This window comes from Rhamphochromis longiceps, linkage group LG6 (genome assembly GCF_057381845.1).
Source record: "Rhamphochromis longiceps isolate RC_006_pf linkage group LG6, R_longiceps_female_GT1.1, whole genome shotgun sequence".
Classification (NCBI taxonomy): Eukaryota; Metazoa; Chordata; class Actinopteri; order Cichliformes; family Cichlidae; genus Rhamphochromis; species Rhamphochromis longiceps.
Window position 1 is genome coordinate 46,545,805 of NC_140562.1, and position 17,521 is coordinate 46,563,325.

At 50.4% G+C, this 17,521-nt stretch overlaps 3 protein-coding genes across 4 annotated transcripts; 1 reads left to right on the forward strand and 2 right to left on the reverse strand.

Annotated features, from left to right (window-relative positions):
* LOC146668963 (actin-binding protein WASF3-like) lies at window positions 1–10,225 on the reverse strand. The gene is made up of 11 exons (XM_085408290.1): window positions 9,509–10,225; window positions 5,897–6,036; window positions 4,405–4,539; window positions 4,163–4,316; window positions 3,942–4,059; window positions 2,059–2,103; window positions 1,828–1,952; window positions 1,484–1,753; window positions 1,265–1,404; window positions 960–1,175; window positions 1–785 (listed from the first exon to the last, which is right to left on the reverse strand). Exons 2-11 carry the CDS (start codon window positions 6,027–6,029, stop codon window positions 622–624), a joined length of 1,500 nt encoding a protein of 499 aa, XP_085264416.1. The 5' UTR covers window positions 6,030–6,036; window positions 9,509–10,225; the 3' UTR covers window positions 1–621.
* A 75-nt stretch (window positions 10,226–10,300) lies between these two features.
* Window positions 10,301–13,439, reverse strand: LOC146668964 (opsin-5-like). Its single transcript, XM_085408294.1, has 6 exons — window positions 12,604–13,439; window positions 11,913–12,118; window positions 11,740–11,839; window positions 11,551–11,655; window positions 11,092–11,315; window positions 10,301–11,014 (listed from the first exon to the last, which is right to left on the reverse strand). The coding sequence occupies exons 1-6, from the start codon at window positions 12,902–12,904 to the stop codon at window positions 10,535–10,537; spliced, it is 1,416 nt and encodes a 471-aa protein (XP_085264420.1). The 5' UTR covers window positions 12,905–13,439; the 3' UTR covers window positions 10,301–10,534.
* Window positions 13,440–13,924: 485 nt separating this feature from the next.
* Window positions 13,925–17,521, forward strand: LOC146668965 (serum response factor-like). 2 transcript variants are annotated; one of them, XM_085408293.1, is made up of 8 exons: window positions 13,926–14,697; window positions 15,233–15,502; window positions 15,586–15,784; window positions 15,975–16,139; window positions 16,239–16,346; window positions 16,421–16,603; window positions 16,675–16,754; window positions 17,046–17,521. In XM_085408293.1, exons 1-8 carry the CDS (start codon window positions 14,260–14,262, stop codon window positions 17,127–17,129), a joined length of 1,527 nt encoding a protein of 508 aa, XP_085264419.1. In that variant the 5' UTR covers window positions 13,926–14,259; the 3' UTR covers window positions 17,130–17,521. The 2 variants fall into 2 exon arrangements, with proteins under 2 accessions (XP_085264418.1, XP_085264419.1); XM_085408292.1 differs by having other exon boundaries at window positions 13,925–14,697; window positions 16,421–16,754.

The window sequence follows — 17,521 nt, forward strand, 5'->3', positions numbered from 1 at the left end:
GTTTTTTTCACCCACATGCAGGTCACAGAAACAGCACTGCACGAACAGCCAATCACACATGGTACAGGACAGGGAGGACACGCCCCCTCTCCACAGCAGCAGGGATGATTATGCATGATGTCAGTAGTTACTATGATGTCATCACATTGCATCTCACACTGTAGAACAAGATGCATCATAACAGAAGAAATAAAAGAAATATAAAAACTAAAGCAACAAATATAAAGAATATGAAGAATAAAATATAAACAAAATAAAATGTAAAAACAAATAAACAAAAATATTAAAAACTGAAAATGTATTTTTAAAAGTTCTGATAAATTGAAAATGATGACATTTGATGTCCAAGCAGCAAAGTGATACATAAATCCTGGTCAACTTTTGTTTCATCACGAACACAGACGGTCGGCGTCCTGAGGGGGGCGCTGTGCCAAGGGTTCATTTTCTGAGTAACGTCTGTTAAACCTGCTGCTGTCAATAAAGTTTCTGCGTGTCACCATCAGCAGGTTCATAAAACACCATTGGATGCCACGCTGACTCATTAACATCAAACAGGAAAACAAGAAAGAAGTTTTGGCTCTCTGACGAGTCACTTCCTGTCTGGCGCACTCTTCCTCCTCCTTAGTCGGACCACTCCTGGTCCTCAGGCTCAGACTCCTCTTCTGATTCGCTGTATTCCACGGCAATACGTCGTGACAAGATGGTGGCAACGTCGTTTCCTGTCGGCTCTCGTTTCTTGGCCTCTTCCTGCTCGCGCTGCTCCTGAACCTTCCTCAGCTGGATCCCTGCAGACACGAGACATTGCATCAACACGCAGGACCACACCAATCCACACCAGATCACACACACATCTGTCGGACCACACCCACCAGGTCACCCTGGCCACACCCGCCCACACCAGACGAGCATCACCCAGTGACCACCTCTATAATCTGTGAACTGTCTGCGTCCTGACTGACCTCTGCGGATAGCGGCGAGGAGGTCACTGCGGGCGTCATTCATTGGCACGTTCAGTCCTGCGGCTAGCTTCCTGCCATCCGCCGCCGGGGGCACCGGGGGCGCAGCAGCAGAGGAGGGAGCTTGGCTGCTAGGACGGGAGGGGGAGGGGATGTAGTTAGCTGGGGGTATTGGTGGAGGGGAGGGGCTATAGGGGTGGGGCTGGGCAGCAGTGCCACCTGTGGATAGAAAAGAGCAGGAGCTCCTGATTTCACGTGGACATGCAAAAGCGCCATCAGAAACCAAAAAATAGCTGGGTGCTTGTTACCTTGGTTACCAGGCACAGCTGCAGGGTGCAATGGTGTTGCCATAGCAGCAATGTGGATGGAGCTGTTTGGAAACACCACCTGTCCTGCTGATGGCATGAGAGGTGGAGGCGGTGGAGGGGCCGGAGGGATTTGATGATCACTGAGGAGGGATGGAGGTTAAAGGTCAAACATGTATATGTGCATAATGATAGTGATTATAATTTGAAGTGTGTGTTTACTTGGCTTCCTTTGCCATGTTGGAACGTGCTCCGTTCTGATTGGCTGGACCAGTGAGCAGCTGTGGGCGATGCTGATGCTGATGCGGCTGGTTGCGGCCCAGAGAGTGCTGGCGAGCGGTTGCCGCGGATACTGCGGAGGTGGGTCTGAGGGCACGTTCCAATGACTGAGTTTGCCCAGACCCACTGGTCGCCATGTCAGCATGATCTTTTCTATCATGCCCATCGTGGTGAGGACTGGCCGGGAAGGAGAGGTCATCTGACATCCCTGACCTTTGGGGGAGGAGTTAAAGTTCTGATGTCAGCTTATTGGACTGGGAAGTAGGTGTGAACATGCAGGTGTTTACCTGTCGGGTGACACTGAGCCGTCAGATGTATGGTGAGGTGATGGCGTGACTCGAGCATCTGGGCGGAGCTCCTTGTCATAAGCCATCAGGTTCCACTCCTGCCGCCGGTTTCGCGCTTTCCGGACCTTCCCAAGAGAAACAGTAATGACAAGTAATGAGATTTAATGAAAGTTCACAAACTTATCAAAACATGCGACTTAACAAGTTTTAACCAAACACAAATTACTTCACCTTCTTCACCTCCCGCCCTGAGGACTCCTCCACATGTCTCTGCTCCTAGAAATAAATGACCTGTTAAAGCAGCACCTTATTTTCACATACATGGATGGATGATCGTGGTTGGATGCATGGATGATGGATGGATGATCATGGTTGGATGCATGGATGATCGTGGTTGGATGCGTGGATAGATGGATGTCGTGGTTGGATGCATGGATAGATGGATGGATGATTGTGGTTGGATGCGTGGATGGATGGATGATCGTGGTTGGATGCGTGGATAGATGGATGATCGTGGTTGGGTGCGTGGCTAGATGGATGGATGATCGTGGTTGGGCGCGTGGCTAGATGGATGGATGATCGTGGTTGGGCGCGTGGATAGATGGATGGATGATCGTGGTTGGGCGCGTGGATAGATGGATGGATGATCGTGGTTGGATGCGTGGATAGATGGATGGATGATCGTGGTTGTATGCGTGGATAGATGGATGATCGTGGTTGGATGCATGGATAGATAGATGGATGATCGTGGTTGGATGCGTGGATAGATGGATGGATGATCGTGGTTGGATGCGTGGATAGATGGATGATCGTGGTTGGATGCATGGATAGATAGATGGATGATCGTGGTTGGATGCGTGGATAGATGGATGATCGTGGTTGGATGCATGGATAGATGGATGGATGATCGTGGTTGGATACGTGGATAGATGGATGATCGTGGTTGTATGCGTGGATAGATGGATGATCGTGGTTGGATGCGTGGATAGATGGATGATCGTGGTTGGATGCGTGATAGATAGATGGATGATCGTGGTTGGATGCGTGGATAGATAGATGGATGATCGTGGTTGGATGCGTGGATAGATAGATGGATGATCGTGGTTGGATGCGTGGATAGATGGATGATCGTGGTTGGATGCGTGGATAGATGGATGATCGTGGTTGGATGCGTGGATAGATGGATGGATGATCGTGGTTGTATGCGTGGATAGATGGATGATCGTGGTTGGATGCGTGGATAGATGGATGGATGATCGTGGTTGTATGCGTGGATAGATGGATGATCGTGGTTGGATGCATGGATGATGGATGGATGATCATGGTTGGATGCATGGATGATCGTGGTTGGATGCGTGGATAGATGGATGTCGTGGTTGGATGCATGGATAGATGGATGGATGATTGTGGTTGGATGCGTGGATGGATGGATGATCGTGGTTGGATGCGTGGATAGATGGATGATCGTGGTTGGGTGCGTGGCTAGATGGATGGATGATCGTGGTTGGGCACGTGGATAGATGGATGGATGATCGTGGTTGGGCGCGTGGATAGATGGATGGATGATCGTGGTTGGATGCGTGGATAGATGGATGGATGATCGTGGTTGTATGCGTGGATAGATGGATGATCGTGGTTGGATGCATGGATAGATAGATGGATGATCGTGGTTGGATGCGTGGATAGATGGATGATCGTGGTTGGATGCATGGATAGATGGATGGATGATCGTGGTTGGATGCGTGGATAGATGGATGATCGTGGTTGGATGCGTGGATAGATGGATGATCGTGGTTGGATGCGTGGATAGATAGATGGATGATCGTGGTTGGATGCGTGGATAGATAGATGGATGATCGTGGTTGGATGCGTGGATAGATAGATGGATGATCGTGGTTGGATGCGTGGATAGATGGATGATCGTGGTTGGATGCGTGGATAGATGGATGGATGATCGTGGTTGTATGCGTGGATAGATGGATGATCGTGGTTGGATGCGTGGATAGATGGATGGATGATCGTGGTTGTATGCGTGGATAGATGGATGATCGTGGTTGGATGCGTGGATAGATGGATGATCATGGTTGGATGCGTGGATAGATGGATGGATGAACCTTCTGCCGTCTCTTCTCCTTGCGTTTGTTCTCGGTGGCCTGCAGCATCTTTTCCTTCCACAGGTTGAAGAAGTACGATGGGTCGGTGTAGAACTTCAGACCAGCCTTCTTGTCGTCCCTGCAGACACAACAACAAAAACTCTGAGTTTAAATTACCTGCAAGTAATTTAAACTCTTCCGCCTACAACCTGCAGGACATTGTGGGCGGAGTTTAAACTAACCTGTAGGCTGTCAGGATGTTGAGGGGTGGTGGCTTGTCACAGCGTTGGTACATCTCCAGCGCTGGATTAGGGATGGAGCTCCGTGACACCACCTGCTGGTCCTGAATGGTACTGCTTCTAAAAGCTTTCCGCATATTGATGTCCTGCAGCGAGACTGGAAGCACACGGAAGAGATACAGAATCTATAAACAGGTGGAGGCGCTGGATGGTCACATGATCTGAGGGCAGTGATTCTCACCAACCTTCCTCCACGGTGGAATCCAGCTGAGTGACCTTCACAGCCAGCAGGTCCACTCTCTCCTGCAGGCTGTTCATTCTCAGGTAAAAGCTGTTAGCCTCTGTGAACAGCTCGCCAAAAATGTCCTCCGCATGGCGACCTGCATGCCATCATCAGGAAGTAAGACATGTTATTACTACGCCGTGGACCGAGTGAGCTCACACAGACTTCTATCCACAGAAAACGACCCTAATTCAAATTCAAATTCAAATTTTATTTGTCACGTACACAGTCATACACAGTACGATATGTAGTGAAATGCTTGGACAACTGCTCGTGACCTAAAGAAAACAAAAAAGGAAAAGGCTATGAATAAGATAGGAAATAAATATGAAAAATTAAAAAGGGTAAATTTAACTAGGAAGGAATAAAATATAAATTAAGGTTAAAAATGAAATAACTGTACAACACAAATTAGAATGAAGGGTAAATTTAACTGGGAAGAATAAGATAAAGATAAATATATAAATTAAAGTTGAAAATAAAATAACTGTACAACAAAATACACAATACACAATATAGAACTATATAAGAATGTATGAAGAAATATAAATATAAATAAATATATACACAATAACAGCAGCTGTACAAGTATTAACCGGAAATGAAGAATATAGTGACCAGTGTTGTGCAAAACCAAAGTCCAGAAAGTCCAGTGTGTGTGTAAGAACTGTATGTGTGGGTCAGTACTGTGTGGTGGTGTGATTGAGAGACCGTATCGCCTGCGGGAAGAAGCTCCTCCTCAGTCTCTCTGTGTTGGTCTAAAGGTCAATTCTAACGAGCGACCAGGAGCTGTTCCTGCACCCATGCTCCCGTTAAGCAGAGCCACTCATAATGATTACGGCTTTGATTTTAATCTGATTTTATGAAGTTGAGCTCAGTTTTCTGGGAACACAAACATTCACCACGAGCTTCTGTCAGTGACAGGATGAATGTGTACACCTGCACACAGGTAACGCTCACACACAACTGACAGTCAAGGTTTTGAGAGGAGGTGTTTGTGTGTGTTTGGACTCCCACACCTGGGCTGTAGGCGGAGCTTCACTCCACGTATTTTTAGCATGTGATGAGAGCGATTCCTGCTTCAGTATGACCACAAAAATAAACTTCCTGTTTTATTCAGTCAGACTGAGACCAGAGGAGTCCTCTCCTACTGGGTCTCAGAGATCTACTGCCATCTTTATTTACAGTCTGTGATACTGGGTTCTCTGTTTTTACCTGGCTGCACTAAGCTGATTGGTTAGCTGTGGCTTAGGTTACTAACAGAAGCAAAATGAACAGAAAAGGTTTGAGCATCGATGGTGTCTCACTGCAGGAATGATCTCATCACATGATTTGCATTGAATAAACTTTATTAAACTGTAAATGCAGAGTGCATGGAGGTTAGCTGAAGCATCGGAAACCTTCAGCTCGTCCCCTCATCGAGAACCAGAGTTACAACGATAACCGAAACTTACTGAGTCCTCCCAGCTGTTTGATGACCGCAGCCAGCGTGCTGTTGGTGACGCACTCCAGCTCACTGGCGACCCCATCAGGCAGAGAGCCGCGGCACAGGTACCGAGGCTCGATGATTCGCTTCACCAGCGGCATGGCTCACCTGGAGACAGAGAGACGGATCACTTCCTGTTTCTCTCTCATTTAAACGCTGACGCTCCTTTGAAAAACTAGTTCATGCATTTATTACTTCCAGGCTGGACGACTGTAATTCATTATTATCTGGAAGTCCTAAAAACTCCCTGAAAAGCCTTCAGCTAATCCAAAATGCTGCAGCAAGAGTCCTGACAGGGACTAGAAAGAGAGAGCCGATTTCTCCTGTTTTGGCTTCCCTTCACTGGATTAAATAATCAGGCCCCATCTTATCTTAATGACCTTGTAGTACCATATCACCCTATTAGAGCACTTCGCTCTCGCTCTGCAGGCCTACTTGTTGTTCCTAGAGTATTTAAAAGTAGAATGGGAGGCAGAGCCTTCAGTTTTCAGGCCCCTCTTCTGTGGAACCAGCTTCCAGTTTGGATTCAGGAGACAGACACTATCTCTACTTTTAAGATTAGGCTTCAAACTTTCCTTTTTGCTAAAGCATATAGTTAGGGCTGGACCAGGTGACCCTGAATCCTCCCTTAGTTATGCTGCAATAGACGTAGGCTGCCGGGGATTCCCACGATGCACTGGGTGTTTCTTCTTCACTCACTATGTGTTAACAGACCTCTCTGCATTGAATCATATCTGTTATTAATCTCTGTCTCTCTTCCACAGCATGTCTTTATCCTGTCTTCCTTCTCTCACCAAAACTGGCCGCATGTTTACATGTTGACACAGTTTCTTCCCCCAGGTCGTCAGACTCCTGAACACTCAGTGACTGGAATGACACACACACCTTTGCACATGTTACTACCAAGCACTTATCTGCAGTATCTCACACACATCTATAGACACCAAGTTACTTTTTGCACAACGATCAGTATTTTGCACATTTCTTGTCTTGTATCTGTCTTGTCTCGTTTTGTTGCACTTTAAGTCCTGTGTTCATCAGTTATATGTCATATGTAACACCAGGGTGTCGGAGGAACACTGTCTCGTTCCACTCTGCACTGTACCACTGCACATGGTTGGAATGACAATAAGAGCCACTTGACTTGACTTTAACAGTTCCTCTTAGGATCCAACATCATTTAAGATAAATCACAACAGCGCAGCCTCAAAAACCGTTTGATGCTTCCAACCAAAACAACACAAAACACATATAAGGTACACATAAGGTAACAAACACAGGGCGCCGTATGATTGTGGAGTTTTACTATGAGTCTTTACAGTATGAAGCAGCTTGAGGTGACTACTGTTGGGATTTAATGCTCTATAAATAAAATGAATTCAATCAACTTCAGACTCTGCTGATAAATACTGATCAAAACTATGAGATCAGATCAAATCAGTGAGTTCCTACTAAAGCTGGGCAACCACTGCGATTTTTTCAGTAGCGTTATTCAGCTCCTGCTCAAACTGTACGATTGACTCGCAGGGGTTAGAAGTTGGTAGGTCACGATGCAGGTCTCACACTATACGGCCCGACGCTCTGATGCGACCTGAGTGCTCACACTGTGCGTCCATAACATGAAGGTAATCTGTGATTGAGCAGCAACGTAAATCCAACCATTTTCACGGTTGTTGTGGTCGTGATGATTTTGTGAGGCCACATGGAAAAGGCTCGGATGAGCGAAAGTTCTACAAGTGCCTCCATCGCTTGTGTCCAGATCACACGCTGCACTGCTGTGCTTCTCAAGGTTCAAGGTTCAAGGTTCTTTATTTGTCACATGCATAGTTATAAAAGTATAACACACAGTTAAATGTAGCCTGACACGCTCCTCGACATGTGCAAAAAAATTGGGGGGGGGGGGGGGGGGGGGTGTAGAGGAAAAACATTATATACACACATATATATATATACATACACATATATATAGTATATACATTGGGTGAATGTGCAGTAGTAGCAGCAAGCAGGTGAATTCTGTACATTAATATGAATAGATATCTGACTATTTTACAGGATAGACAATATAAACATATTTAAAATTAAAGGAATTGAAATGTACATTGTGCCTTGGTTTAGTGTCTGGAAGAGTCCTGTCTCAGTCAGTTATAGATGATGTGAGAGGGCGGGTGTGTGTGTTTAGGGCACGGATGGCTTGGGGATAGAAGCTCCTCTTGAGTCTCTCTGTCCTTGCCCGTCTTTTTCACCGACGTTTATGTGTTTGCGCGTGCGCAGTGTGAGAAGCTGCGGTGACACCCTCACGACGGTCGTGAGGTGATGATTGGGAGCTGGTCGTGAGGTGTTAATCGCATCTCGTTAACCCACGTATACTACATGACGCACGATGAAGGCCAAAATCGGGCCGATCACCAAAACGGTCGCACGACTCAAAAATCGGCTCAAAATGGGCCAAAAATCGCAGAGTGTGAGCCCAGCTAGTACAGCAGCTCCTCTCATGTACAACAACAGGTGATTACAGTCATGCACCATGACATCACTGCCTGACCTCTGACCCCCAGCTGTGCTGAGTTCTCACCGGGAAACTGCTCAGATTACACCTTCATCACCCTCATCATCATCCTCAGTAACCGACAGTGATTGATTGGCTGCCGGTCCTCAGTGGTGCAGAGGAATCTGTGTGTGTGTGTGTGTGTGTGTGAATGCTATCTCAGAGGCAGCGCCATGGAAACAGCACATTATGCTCTGCTGCCCACAGACAGCACCATGGTTACTGTTGCTAGGAGACAGTGGGAGGTCGTGCATCCCTTCACACAGCCATGAATAGAATGTAATCAGATTACTGTAACTACCATCTGCTGTTTCTAAAGCTGTACGATAGATACCTGTTAATCAGTGACAGCCAATCAGAGTCCTTCCTGGATTGTCTGTTACTACAGACTGATGTCATTTAACTGCTCCAACAGCACAAACACAGTCCAGAGGTCCAGTTCAGGTGAAGCTATCTGTCAGTCAGAGAGGCCACGCCCCTAATGATGCAAACTTGAAGCTTTAATTTTAACAGTTGAGTTATAAAAACATCCTCGTGTGTGTGTGTGTGTGTGTGTGTGTGTGTGTGTGTGTGTGTGTGTGTGCGCGCGCGCGCGCGGTTCCTCCAGCCTCGAGTCTGGACTCCACTTCCCAGGAGTCCACTCAGGCGAGAGTGATGTCAATTTCATCATCAGCTGATCTACTCCAGAACTCCTGTCGGAGAACCACGTGACCCACAGAACCCCCTGCTGTCTGCAGATATCTCAAGACTCATGACGTCATGTCTCACAGGTGCACTTGCAGTTACGCGCACACTTGCAGAAATGAGTGCGTGACCAAATGCAGTGTGTGTGTGTGCGCTGATCAATAGCCGATGACGTCAGGGTCGGATATTATCACCATCATCTTCCTCAAAAACAGACGGTGTTTGATTGGCTCCTATCGTCAGTAGCGTGGATAGTGTGTTTGTGTGTGCGTGTCAGAGAGACCCTCACCCACGCGGATCGATCATGGTAACGCTTTCAAACCGATAGGACGGATCGATCAGACTCACCGGGCTCTGGCGGTTCCACTCCGGTTCGTTCCACTGAAGCTGCCTCGTCACAGAGCAGCGCGCGGCGGACTCCTCATCCTCCTCCGACCGGGATGAAGGCTGGAGAGGCGGGGGCGGGGCTGGACCCGGCTTCTGTCCGCAGTCACGGAGCTGCAGCGCCGCCTGCTGACTGCGCGCTGTGACACGTTTACCACAAATCCGCGTGAACGTGCACACCTGCGCACAGAGGTAACGAGCTTGTGTGTGTGTGTGTTTGATTTTTGCTGCAGACTCACACTGAAGCCTGGACTGTGATTAGCGGTCAGACTGAGGCTGATCATGTGACAGCCTCATCTCGGCCCCCTCCCACACAGCCTTAATTGGTCAGTTCATTCTGACCAGCAGTCGGGAGACGTGTGTCCGAACTCTGAGTGCTCTTTGACTCCACAGGAAGCACACCCACCCACACCCGCCTACCATCATCCAGCAGGTATGCAGCTGCTCTGTGTGAGCTCATGCTCCTGTGAGTCTCCATCAGAGGAGCCGTAGATGATCGCTTTGTCCTCCACCTGTGGAGGCTCTCTGAGCTGAACTCTCCCCTCCTTCAGCTCAGAGACCCTCAGCCTCTGTGAGAGCAGCTTTCTGCTCCCGTCATCACACTACTCCACCCCATTGAGACGACTCCAGCTGGAGACCCACGCTCCACAGGATTCAAGCCTCAAATCATTTCCTGCGTGTCCTCTACGACTTCCTGTCCAGTGCCTGGACAGAGAACGGCCAACATTCAAAAAACGACACTTTTGTTTGCTCCTAAAAAACTTTATTGAAACATGTGACTCAATCAAATTCACACTGAGTGGTTATCAAAACTGAGACTTTATATAAAACATCATCAGGGTTTTATGGGCTCTTCCTCTCCTCGTGGTCACACACAGGTGTCTAACGCTAACCTCCACTCCTCGCTCACCAAACAGAACGGTGCGAGCACTCGATGGGGCGGAGTCTCTATAGACCAGACTTAACGAGGATCGATATTTCAGTCGTCCATCAGAGTCTCTCGCATTCAAAGCCAGAACTGGTCTCAGAGGGGCGGGGCATGTCGATGTAGAACACCTCCTTGTTGACGGGTGGCGGCGTGGATGGCGGACTCACTGTCCCCGAGTCCTGGGTCAGGGCCTCGTGGGGATGGTTCACTAACGAGTACTTCTTTTCAGGCCGGCTCAGATGAACTTTGAATCTGGCCCCGCCTCCTGTGGCAAGACGACCGTCAACCTTGGGTTTGAAACGCTTCAGCTTGACGGTGTCTTTGGCGTCACGCGTGCACGGCAGCAGGACCGCCACGTCTTTGCGGAATTTGGAGCTGAGACCAAAGTAGATGAGCGGGTTGTAGAAACTGGCAGATTTGGCAAAGAGGCGGGTGAAGATGCTGGTGAGGTTGGGCACGTGGAAACCCCAGGCGGACCACATGGACACCACGGCGTACGGCGACCAGGCCAGGATAAAGGCTGTGCAGATCACTATGGAAACCTGCAGAGACAGAGAAAGTGATCGAACTTCCCGAACGGCACTCTGGTGGGCAGGAGATGACAGCGACAAACACTCACGACGGTCACGTCTCTCTCGATCTTCCGCTGGCGGTCGGTCAGGTCTCCCTCGGCCGACAGCGCGTTGCCTCGCTTCACCGTGTTGATGATGGACACGTAGCAGAACAGCATGACGAGCACGGGGATGAAGAAGCAGCACACAAAGATGGAGACGATGTAGGACTTGTAGACGCTCGAGTAGTTTGCCTTGGCCCAGTCAATCTCACAGGTCCCATAGCCGCGATCTGCACAGACGACAGACACTGTCACTAAAGGAAGGCCTTCCACTGCTCACTTCCTGTTCTATAAGGGCGCAGCGGACCCCTGACAGACCAATCAGCACGCGGCAGCAGGACACTGGTGTTTTATGGTCCCTGCTTTATCTGAGCCTCATTCACTCTAACGCACCGCCCTGGAGAGACCTGCAGCCACTTCCTGTACTGTGAGGGGGTCAGGGGTCAGAGGTCAGGGTATTCTTGCCTGTGTAGCTGCCCCAGCCGAGCAGCGGCGCCCCGGACCAGAATCCAGCTGCGATCCAGATGAGCGACAGACACACGAACACACTGGTCCTGGTGATGTGATGCGCTGAAACACACACACTCACTCAGGTGACATGGTAATAACATGTTAACACTATGATGGTGAACACCTGATGGGCGGACCTCTGACCTCGGCTTGGGTGGCATCCTTTGATGTAGCGTGTGATGCTGATCACGGTCAGCGTGTAGATGCTGCTCAGACCGAACACCAGCGTGAAGAACCCGTCCACCTGCGTGAGAACACATCACAGGTGAGCCCGTCACGTCCCACCACAGGCTGAGTCTGAGCTGGGACGTCAGTACCTGGCAGGTCCAGATGGAGGAGATGAGGTAGCCGCTGTCCTGGAAGACGTTGAAGATCTCGATGATTCCTCTGGAGTATCCGAACACGGAGATGCTGGCGTCTGAGACGGCGAGGTTATAGGTCAGGTAGTCGGTGGGCAGCAGCGAGGCTCTCTGCCTGTAGAGGACGAAGAGGACGATGCTGTTCCCGAACCAGGACATCCATCCTGGAAACACACAGGTGCATACAGGTACTTCAGTGTGTACAGTAAGTACACAGTGTACACACAGTACTACACAGGAGCAGCTGAGGGTAATCCAGCAGGTCACTACTAAGAACACTTAAAGTGCAGCTGATGTCCAGCAGACAGGTGAGAGCGACACCTGCTCTGTTACCCACAGCCAGAGAAGCTCATCAAAGCTGCTGCAGCTGAGAGTGCTGCTGTGCCCACAGCATGATCAGAGTATTGATCGCTGATCACTGACAGACTGAAGCCAAATAACATCACACAGATGCAGGACACAACGATGACACAGCACATGTGTATCTGTGTGTGTGTTTGTCTGTGTCTGTGTGTCTGATTGTGTGTGTGTGTGTGTGTGTGTCTGTGAGTCTGTGTGTGTGTGTGTATCTGTGTGTGTGTCTGTTTGTTTTTGTCTGTATGTGTGTCTGATTGTGTGTGTGTGTGTGAATGTGTGCGTGCGCGCTCACCCAGCAGCAGTAGGTAGACTCCTATGATGGTCTCCCCCTGGTCAGTCAGGGGGGGATCTCGCCCCCCTCCCAGGATGAAGCTGTGGTTCCTCCAGGGGGGGCCGCCGGCTGCAGCGCCGCTGAGCGACATGTTGCGTGTGGCGTGTAAATGGCGTGTGTTCTGCAAGTACCGCCGGACTCTGCAGCTAATCTGAGGTGAGATTACAGGCTGATCCTGGTTCAGCACTAGTGACTCCAAAGCAGCACCCAGCAGGCCCCAGCTCACTGATTGGCTGAAGGAGTGATGATGTAATAAACTCATTAAAGGATTCAGACTGATCTCTGCTGATGTATTGATCTGACTTCAGTCTGGAAAGTAACTCAGTACGTTTAGTGTACTGTGAAGTACTCCTTTGAGGTACTTTCACTTTAGTACTGAGAAATCTGGACGCTGCATGAAAACAGACATTTCATCACAGGTGACGGGGGCGGAGCCATGAACAGTCTGATGAAATCTGATGGTTTTTATTTCAATTTCTTTTTTCATGTTGTTCTTTTTCATCTTTTATTATTTCCCATGTTTGTGTTTTTTCTTTATAACTTTTCATTTTACTACTCTAGAACATCATTCAGATTTCATGTTACTGAGGTCATGGTTTGACCCCACAGTCAAAGGTCAAAGTTCAGATGGTTTAGCTCACTCATCTCTCTCATTCTCTGGGCTGGAATTTTATGTATTTGAGTCTGAATAGAGAGCACCATCATGAGGACCTGAGCGCTCTCACGGGGCGTTGCATGTTATCGGGATGTTTGGTTTAGGTTGCTGAGCATGTTCTTTCAGTTTTTCCTGCCGTGGAGCAGGTCATTCCTCCATGTTCCTCGTGTCATATATAAAAGCAGGTGTAACGCTGCGACCCGACACTCGAATCTAATCTATGAAATCTTTTCACTTTTTTATTTGTGTTATTGATTATTGTCATATTGGCACAGCTGGGCTTCCACAGTCGTCCTCCTATCTCCACGTGCTGCAGCTGTTCAGGCTGGAGGTGTGCAGGAAGAAGGATGACCATATAAGGAGAGGCGGGGCCATAAAAGGAAACGCGTTCTTTATATGGAGAAAGGTGTCCCGGTCGTACAGCCCAGAACTGCGTATCATTGCGCACAAGCTTCGGTAAGTTCGCACCTGTCCGCACCAGACCATAAAGACTCCCTACCCCGACACTTCCGGTGAGAGGTAAGGCGATTCCGAGCCGCGGGGTGGCTGCAGTGGGTGTGAAGTGCCGGACTACCTGTCAGAGCGGACGGATATCTGCGGAAGCTGTCCGTCATTTCCTTATGTGGAGCGGAGTGATCCGTGGGGGGCCGGGCCTCGCTGCTCTGTGAAAACAACTTCACAACTTTTTCTAATTTCTGATCGATCCGGATCGATTTCCTGCGGAAAGTGTGCCCGGCGGCTTCCCCTCACGGCCCGCGGGCTCCCGGAGCTTTCTAACGGACTCACCGGGCGACCTGTCGCTGTAGAGCCGCTGAGCGCTTAGCCTAGCCCCGTTAGCCACGCAGCTAGCGGTGCGGCTAGTCGACCCCGACCCGGCGCGGAGCTCCGAGCCCCGCCGAGGGTCTCTCCGGCGCACCCGGAGGATCCATCTTCCGGGCCCGGTGGGAGGGACGCTGATAAGGATGCTGGCGGGCAGCGGGGCCGAGATGGGCTCCAGAACCTTACCTGGACGCATGAGCAGCACAGACACAGCCGGACCGGAACCGGACACGGCCCGTGAGACTGGCGAGGGGGCGCCGGAGGACCGGGACTACAGCGCCGAGGGGGCGTTCAGCGGCTCCGACCAGGACTCCGACTCCGCGGAGGACGATGACACGGGGGGCCTGGGTGGGGACCGGAGGGGCGTGAAGCGGGAGAGGAGCGAGCGGGAGGTCGGGCATCAGGCGGCGCAGAGCTCCGGAGGCCTCAGCGGGGCGTACAGTGGTCTGAGGCCCGGGGCGGCGGGGGTGAAGCCCGGCAAGAAGACCCGAGGCAGGGTGAAGATCAAGATGGAGTTCATAGACAACAAGCTGCGGAGGTACACCACCTTCAGCAAGAGGAAGACCGGCATCATGAAGAAGGTGAGAGGCAGCAGGGGTCAGAGGTCAGCTGTGGGTTTACTCTGACATTGAAATTTTCACGTTTCGTCTCAATCTAAGCTTCTAAAATCCAAAAGTATATGAAAGCTTCACCTGCCACAGAGCACAGGTGTATCATCACCCTGTTCTCACCTGCAGAGCTTCACCTGGAGGCTCGGGAGCAGGTGGAGGCTAAAAAGGGTGACGTTGTACCAGCTCAGGTCTGCAGGTGTGTCTGAGCGTTCAGTAAGGTTCTTTAGGAGCGTCTCACCTGTAGACAGGTGAAGTTTGGCTGGAGCCAGCAGGGTGCAGCAGGTAGAATCAGTCAATAAAAATCAAAGTAGAATACAGTAGAGCTCAGTGAGTAAAACTCAATAAATACAGATGAGCCACTGTCTCTGCTTTCAGCTCAGTTTATCTGACAGGTGAGGTTAGTGGTACAGCATCAGTCAGCTGTTCACTCCAGGAACTGCACCATGTCTGCAGGTGTGTTTAGACCGATAGCGTGTTCACCTGTTGTACCTGCTCCCCCACCCAGGCGTACGAGCTGTCCACGCTCACAGGTACGCAGGTGTTGCTGCTTGTTGCCAGCGAGACGGGCCACGTGTACACCTTCGCCACGAGGAAGCTGCAGCCGATGATCACGTCAGAGACGGGGAAAGCTCTGATCCAGACCTGCCTGAACTCGCCAGACTCGCCGCCGCGCTCCGACCCCTCCTCCGACCAGAGGATGAGCGCCACGGGCTTCGAGGAGACCGACCTCAGCTATCAGGTGTCAGAAGCTGACGGCTGCTCCGAGGCTGCCAAGGTAGCGTCCAGGTGCTGTTACTTAAATGTCGGGATCAGCGCTTTTAGCCCCGCTCCTTAAATACAGATGTCGTGTGTCTGCAGGATCTGGTCAAACCGGCCTTCAGCCTGGCCAGCTCCTCCTCCTCCTCCACCTCCACATCCTGCTCCTCTTCATCCTCAGCGTCCCTGCAGGTGCAGACCAGCGCCCCCACCTGGCAGCCGCCGTCCTCGACCGCCAATGGGACGCTGCTGAAGACATCAGCCGGGGTGGTGCTTCCTGGAGGCTTTACTTTGATGTCAGGTAGGTGGGCGGAGTCAACTGCTGACACAAGGCTCGTGTTTGTGTTGTTTCTTAGCTGGCAGGTAAAAGTAAACATTTCAATGGCCACCAGAGCACCTGCTGGTCTTTCACCTGTCCACACACTTTTGGCTTTCCTGCTGCTTTTATTCAGCTAATCTGTCTCTGGACCCACCCCTTGACCTGTCTGCAGGTGGCTCGCTGCCTCCGGGTGCACACACCATCCCCCTCAGCCAGCTGCAGGGCCAGTCTTTGGCCATCCAGGGCCCCGTGGCCCCAGGCCCCACCCCCACGCTGCATGCTCCACCCACACAGCCAGCTACGTTGCTGCGGCTTCCTGCCACCGTGTCGCTGTCAGGTCAGCACACTGCTACGCCGTCCTCCTGTCAATCGGTGCGTTTTCCTTAGCTTGCCTGCCAACAGGTGAATGTTAGCTCCGCCCTCTTTGTGTCATCAGGACCTGGAGTCTCTCAGCAGCTGCAGACAATCCAAGTACAGACCAGCAGCCAGCAGGCAACCGCCAATCACAGCAGCTCTGACATGCAGAGCCCCGCCTCCTCCACAGGTATGGACACAAAGACACGTTCCGTAACGGGTTAACGTAGCATCGCCAACCTGACCATCTTCCTCTCTCTGCAGCAAGTCTTCCCGTCTCCATCGTCTCCTCCCCTTCCTCCTCCTCTTCCTCGGTAGCAGGTCACATGATGTACCCAGGCAGTCACACGGTGATGTATGCCGCACCAACGCCCTCGCTGGGCGACGGCAGCCTCACAGTCCTCAACACCTTCTCTCCAGCAGGCCACACCCAGTCACATGACCCAGGTGACCGACTGTTAATATTTGCTGAAATGAAAACGTTTTCAGAAAAACCACAAACTCTTTTCTTCTTTCAGCCGCCGTGCCGCAGGTCTTCCTCACCTCTCTTCCTCCAGGCACCACTCAGATCCCAGTTTCTGCAGTCCAGCTGCACCCGGTACCACAACACGCCAACTGCACACCAACTGCACATGACACATTAATGACACGTTCACGCACATCCCTGCAGGCGGCCGTTAACATCGAGCCAAGTCAGTTTTACTTGTAAAGCACGTTTAAAAGACATCGAGTGTCGGCAGCGTGCTGAACAGGGAGACAATGTAACCAAACACGAGATAAACGAGGTCAAAAGATTACAAAACGTTTATGTACACACAAGTATGTGAATGTTTGTAAACATGGCTGCGCTCACTGCAGTGACACTTTGTTTGTTTGTTTGTTTGTTTAGATGGTCATCAGTCAACAGAGCAGCAACAACCTGACCGAGCTGCAGGTCGTCAGTCTGGACGTCCACCAATCAAAAGACGACTGAGATGAACGCAGATGATTAGTTTCCTCCTTTGTTGCGACGGTTTGATGGACTTCGTGTTTACGTGTTTGTGTTGATCATGTAAACAAAAACATGTCGTCATCAGTTGGTACTTCCTGGAACGCCGACCCGATGTCCAGGTCAATGTAGTGATGATGTCACTCTGCCAGGCGTCTTTCATTTGAGATGAAGAAAGTGCCAAAAGTGTGCGGACGCTCGTTTGTGTGGCGGTATCGCGCGCGGTGACACACGGACAGCAGGAACACCAGGAGCATCACTTCCTGTATGGACCTTTCAAAGTAAAACCTGGATCTGTATTCTCTGAACGTTCATCTTTGAATTGCAGAAATGTGAAAATGATTTCAGTTGTTATTAAAATGTTTCATGTGAACGGC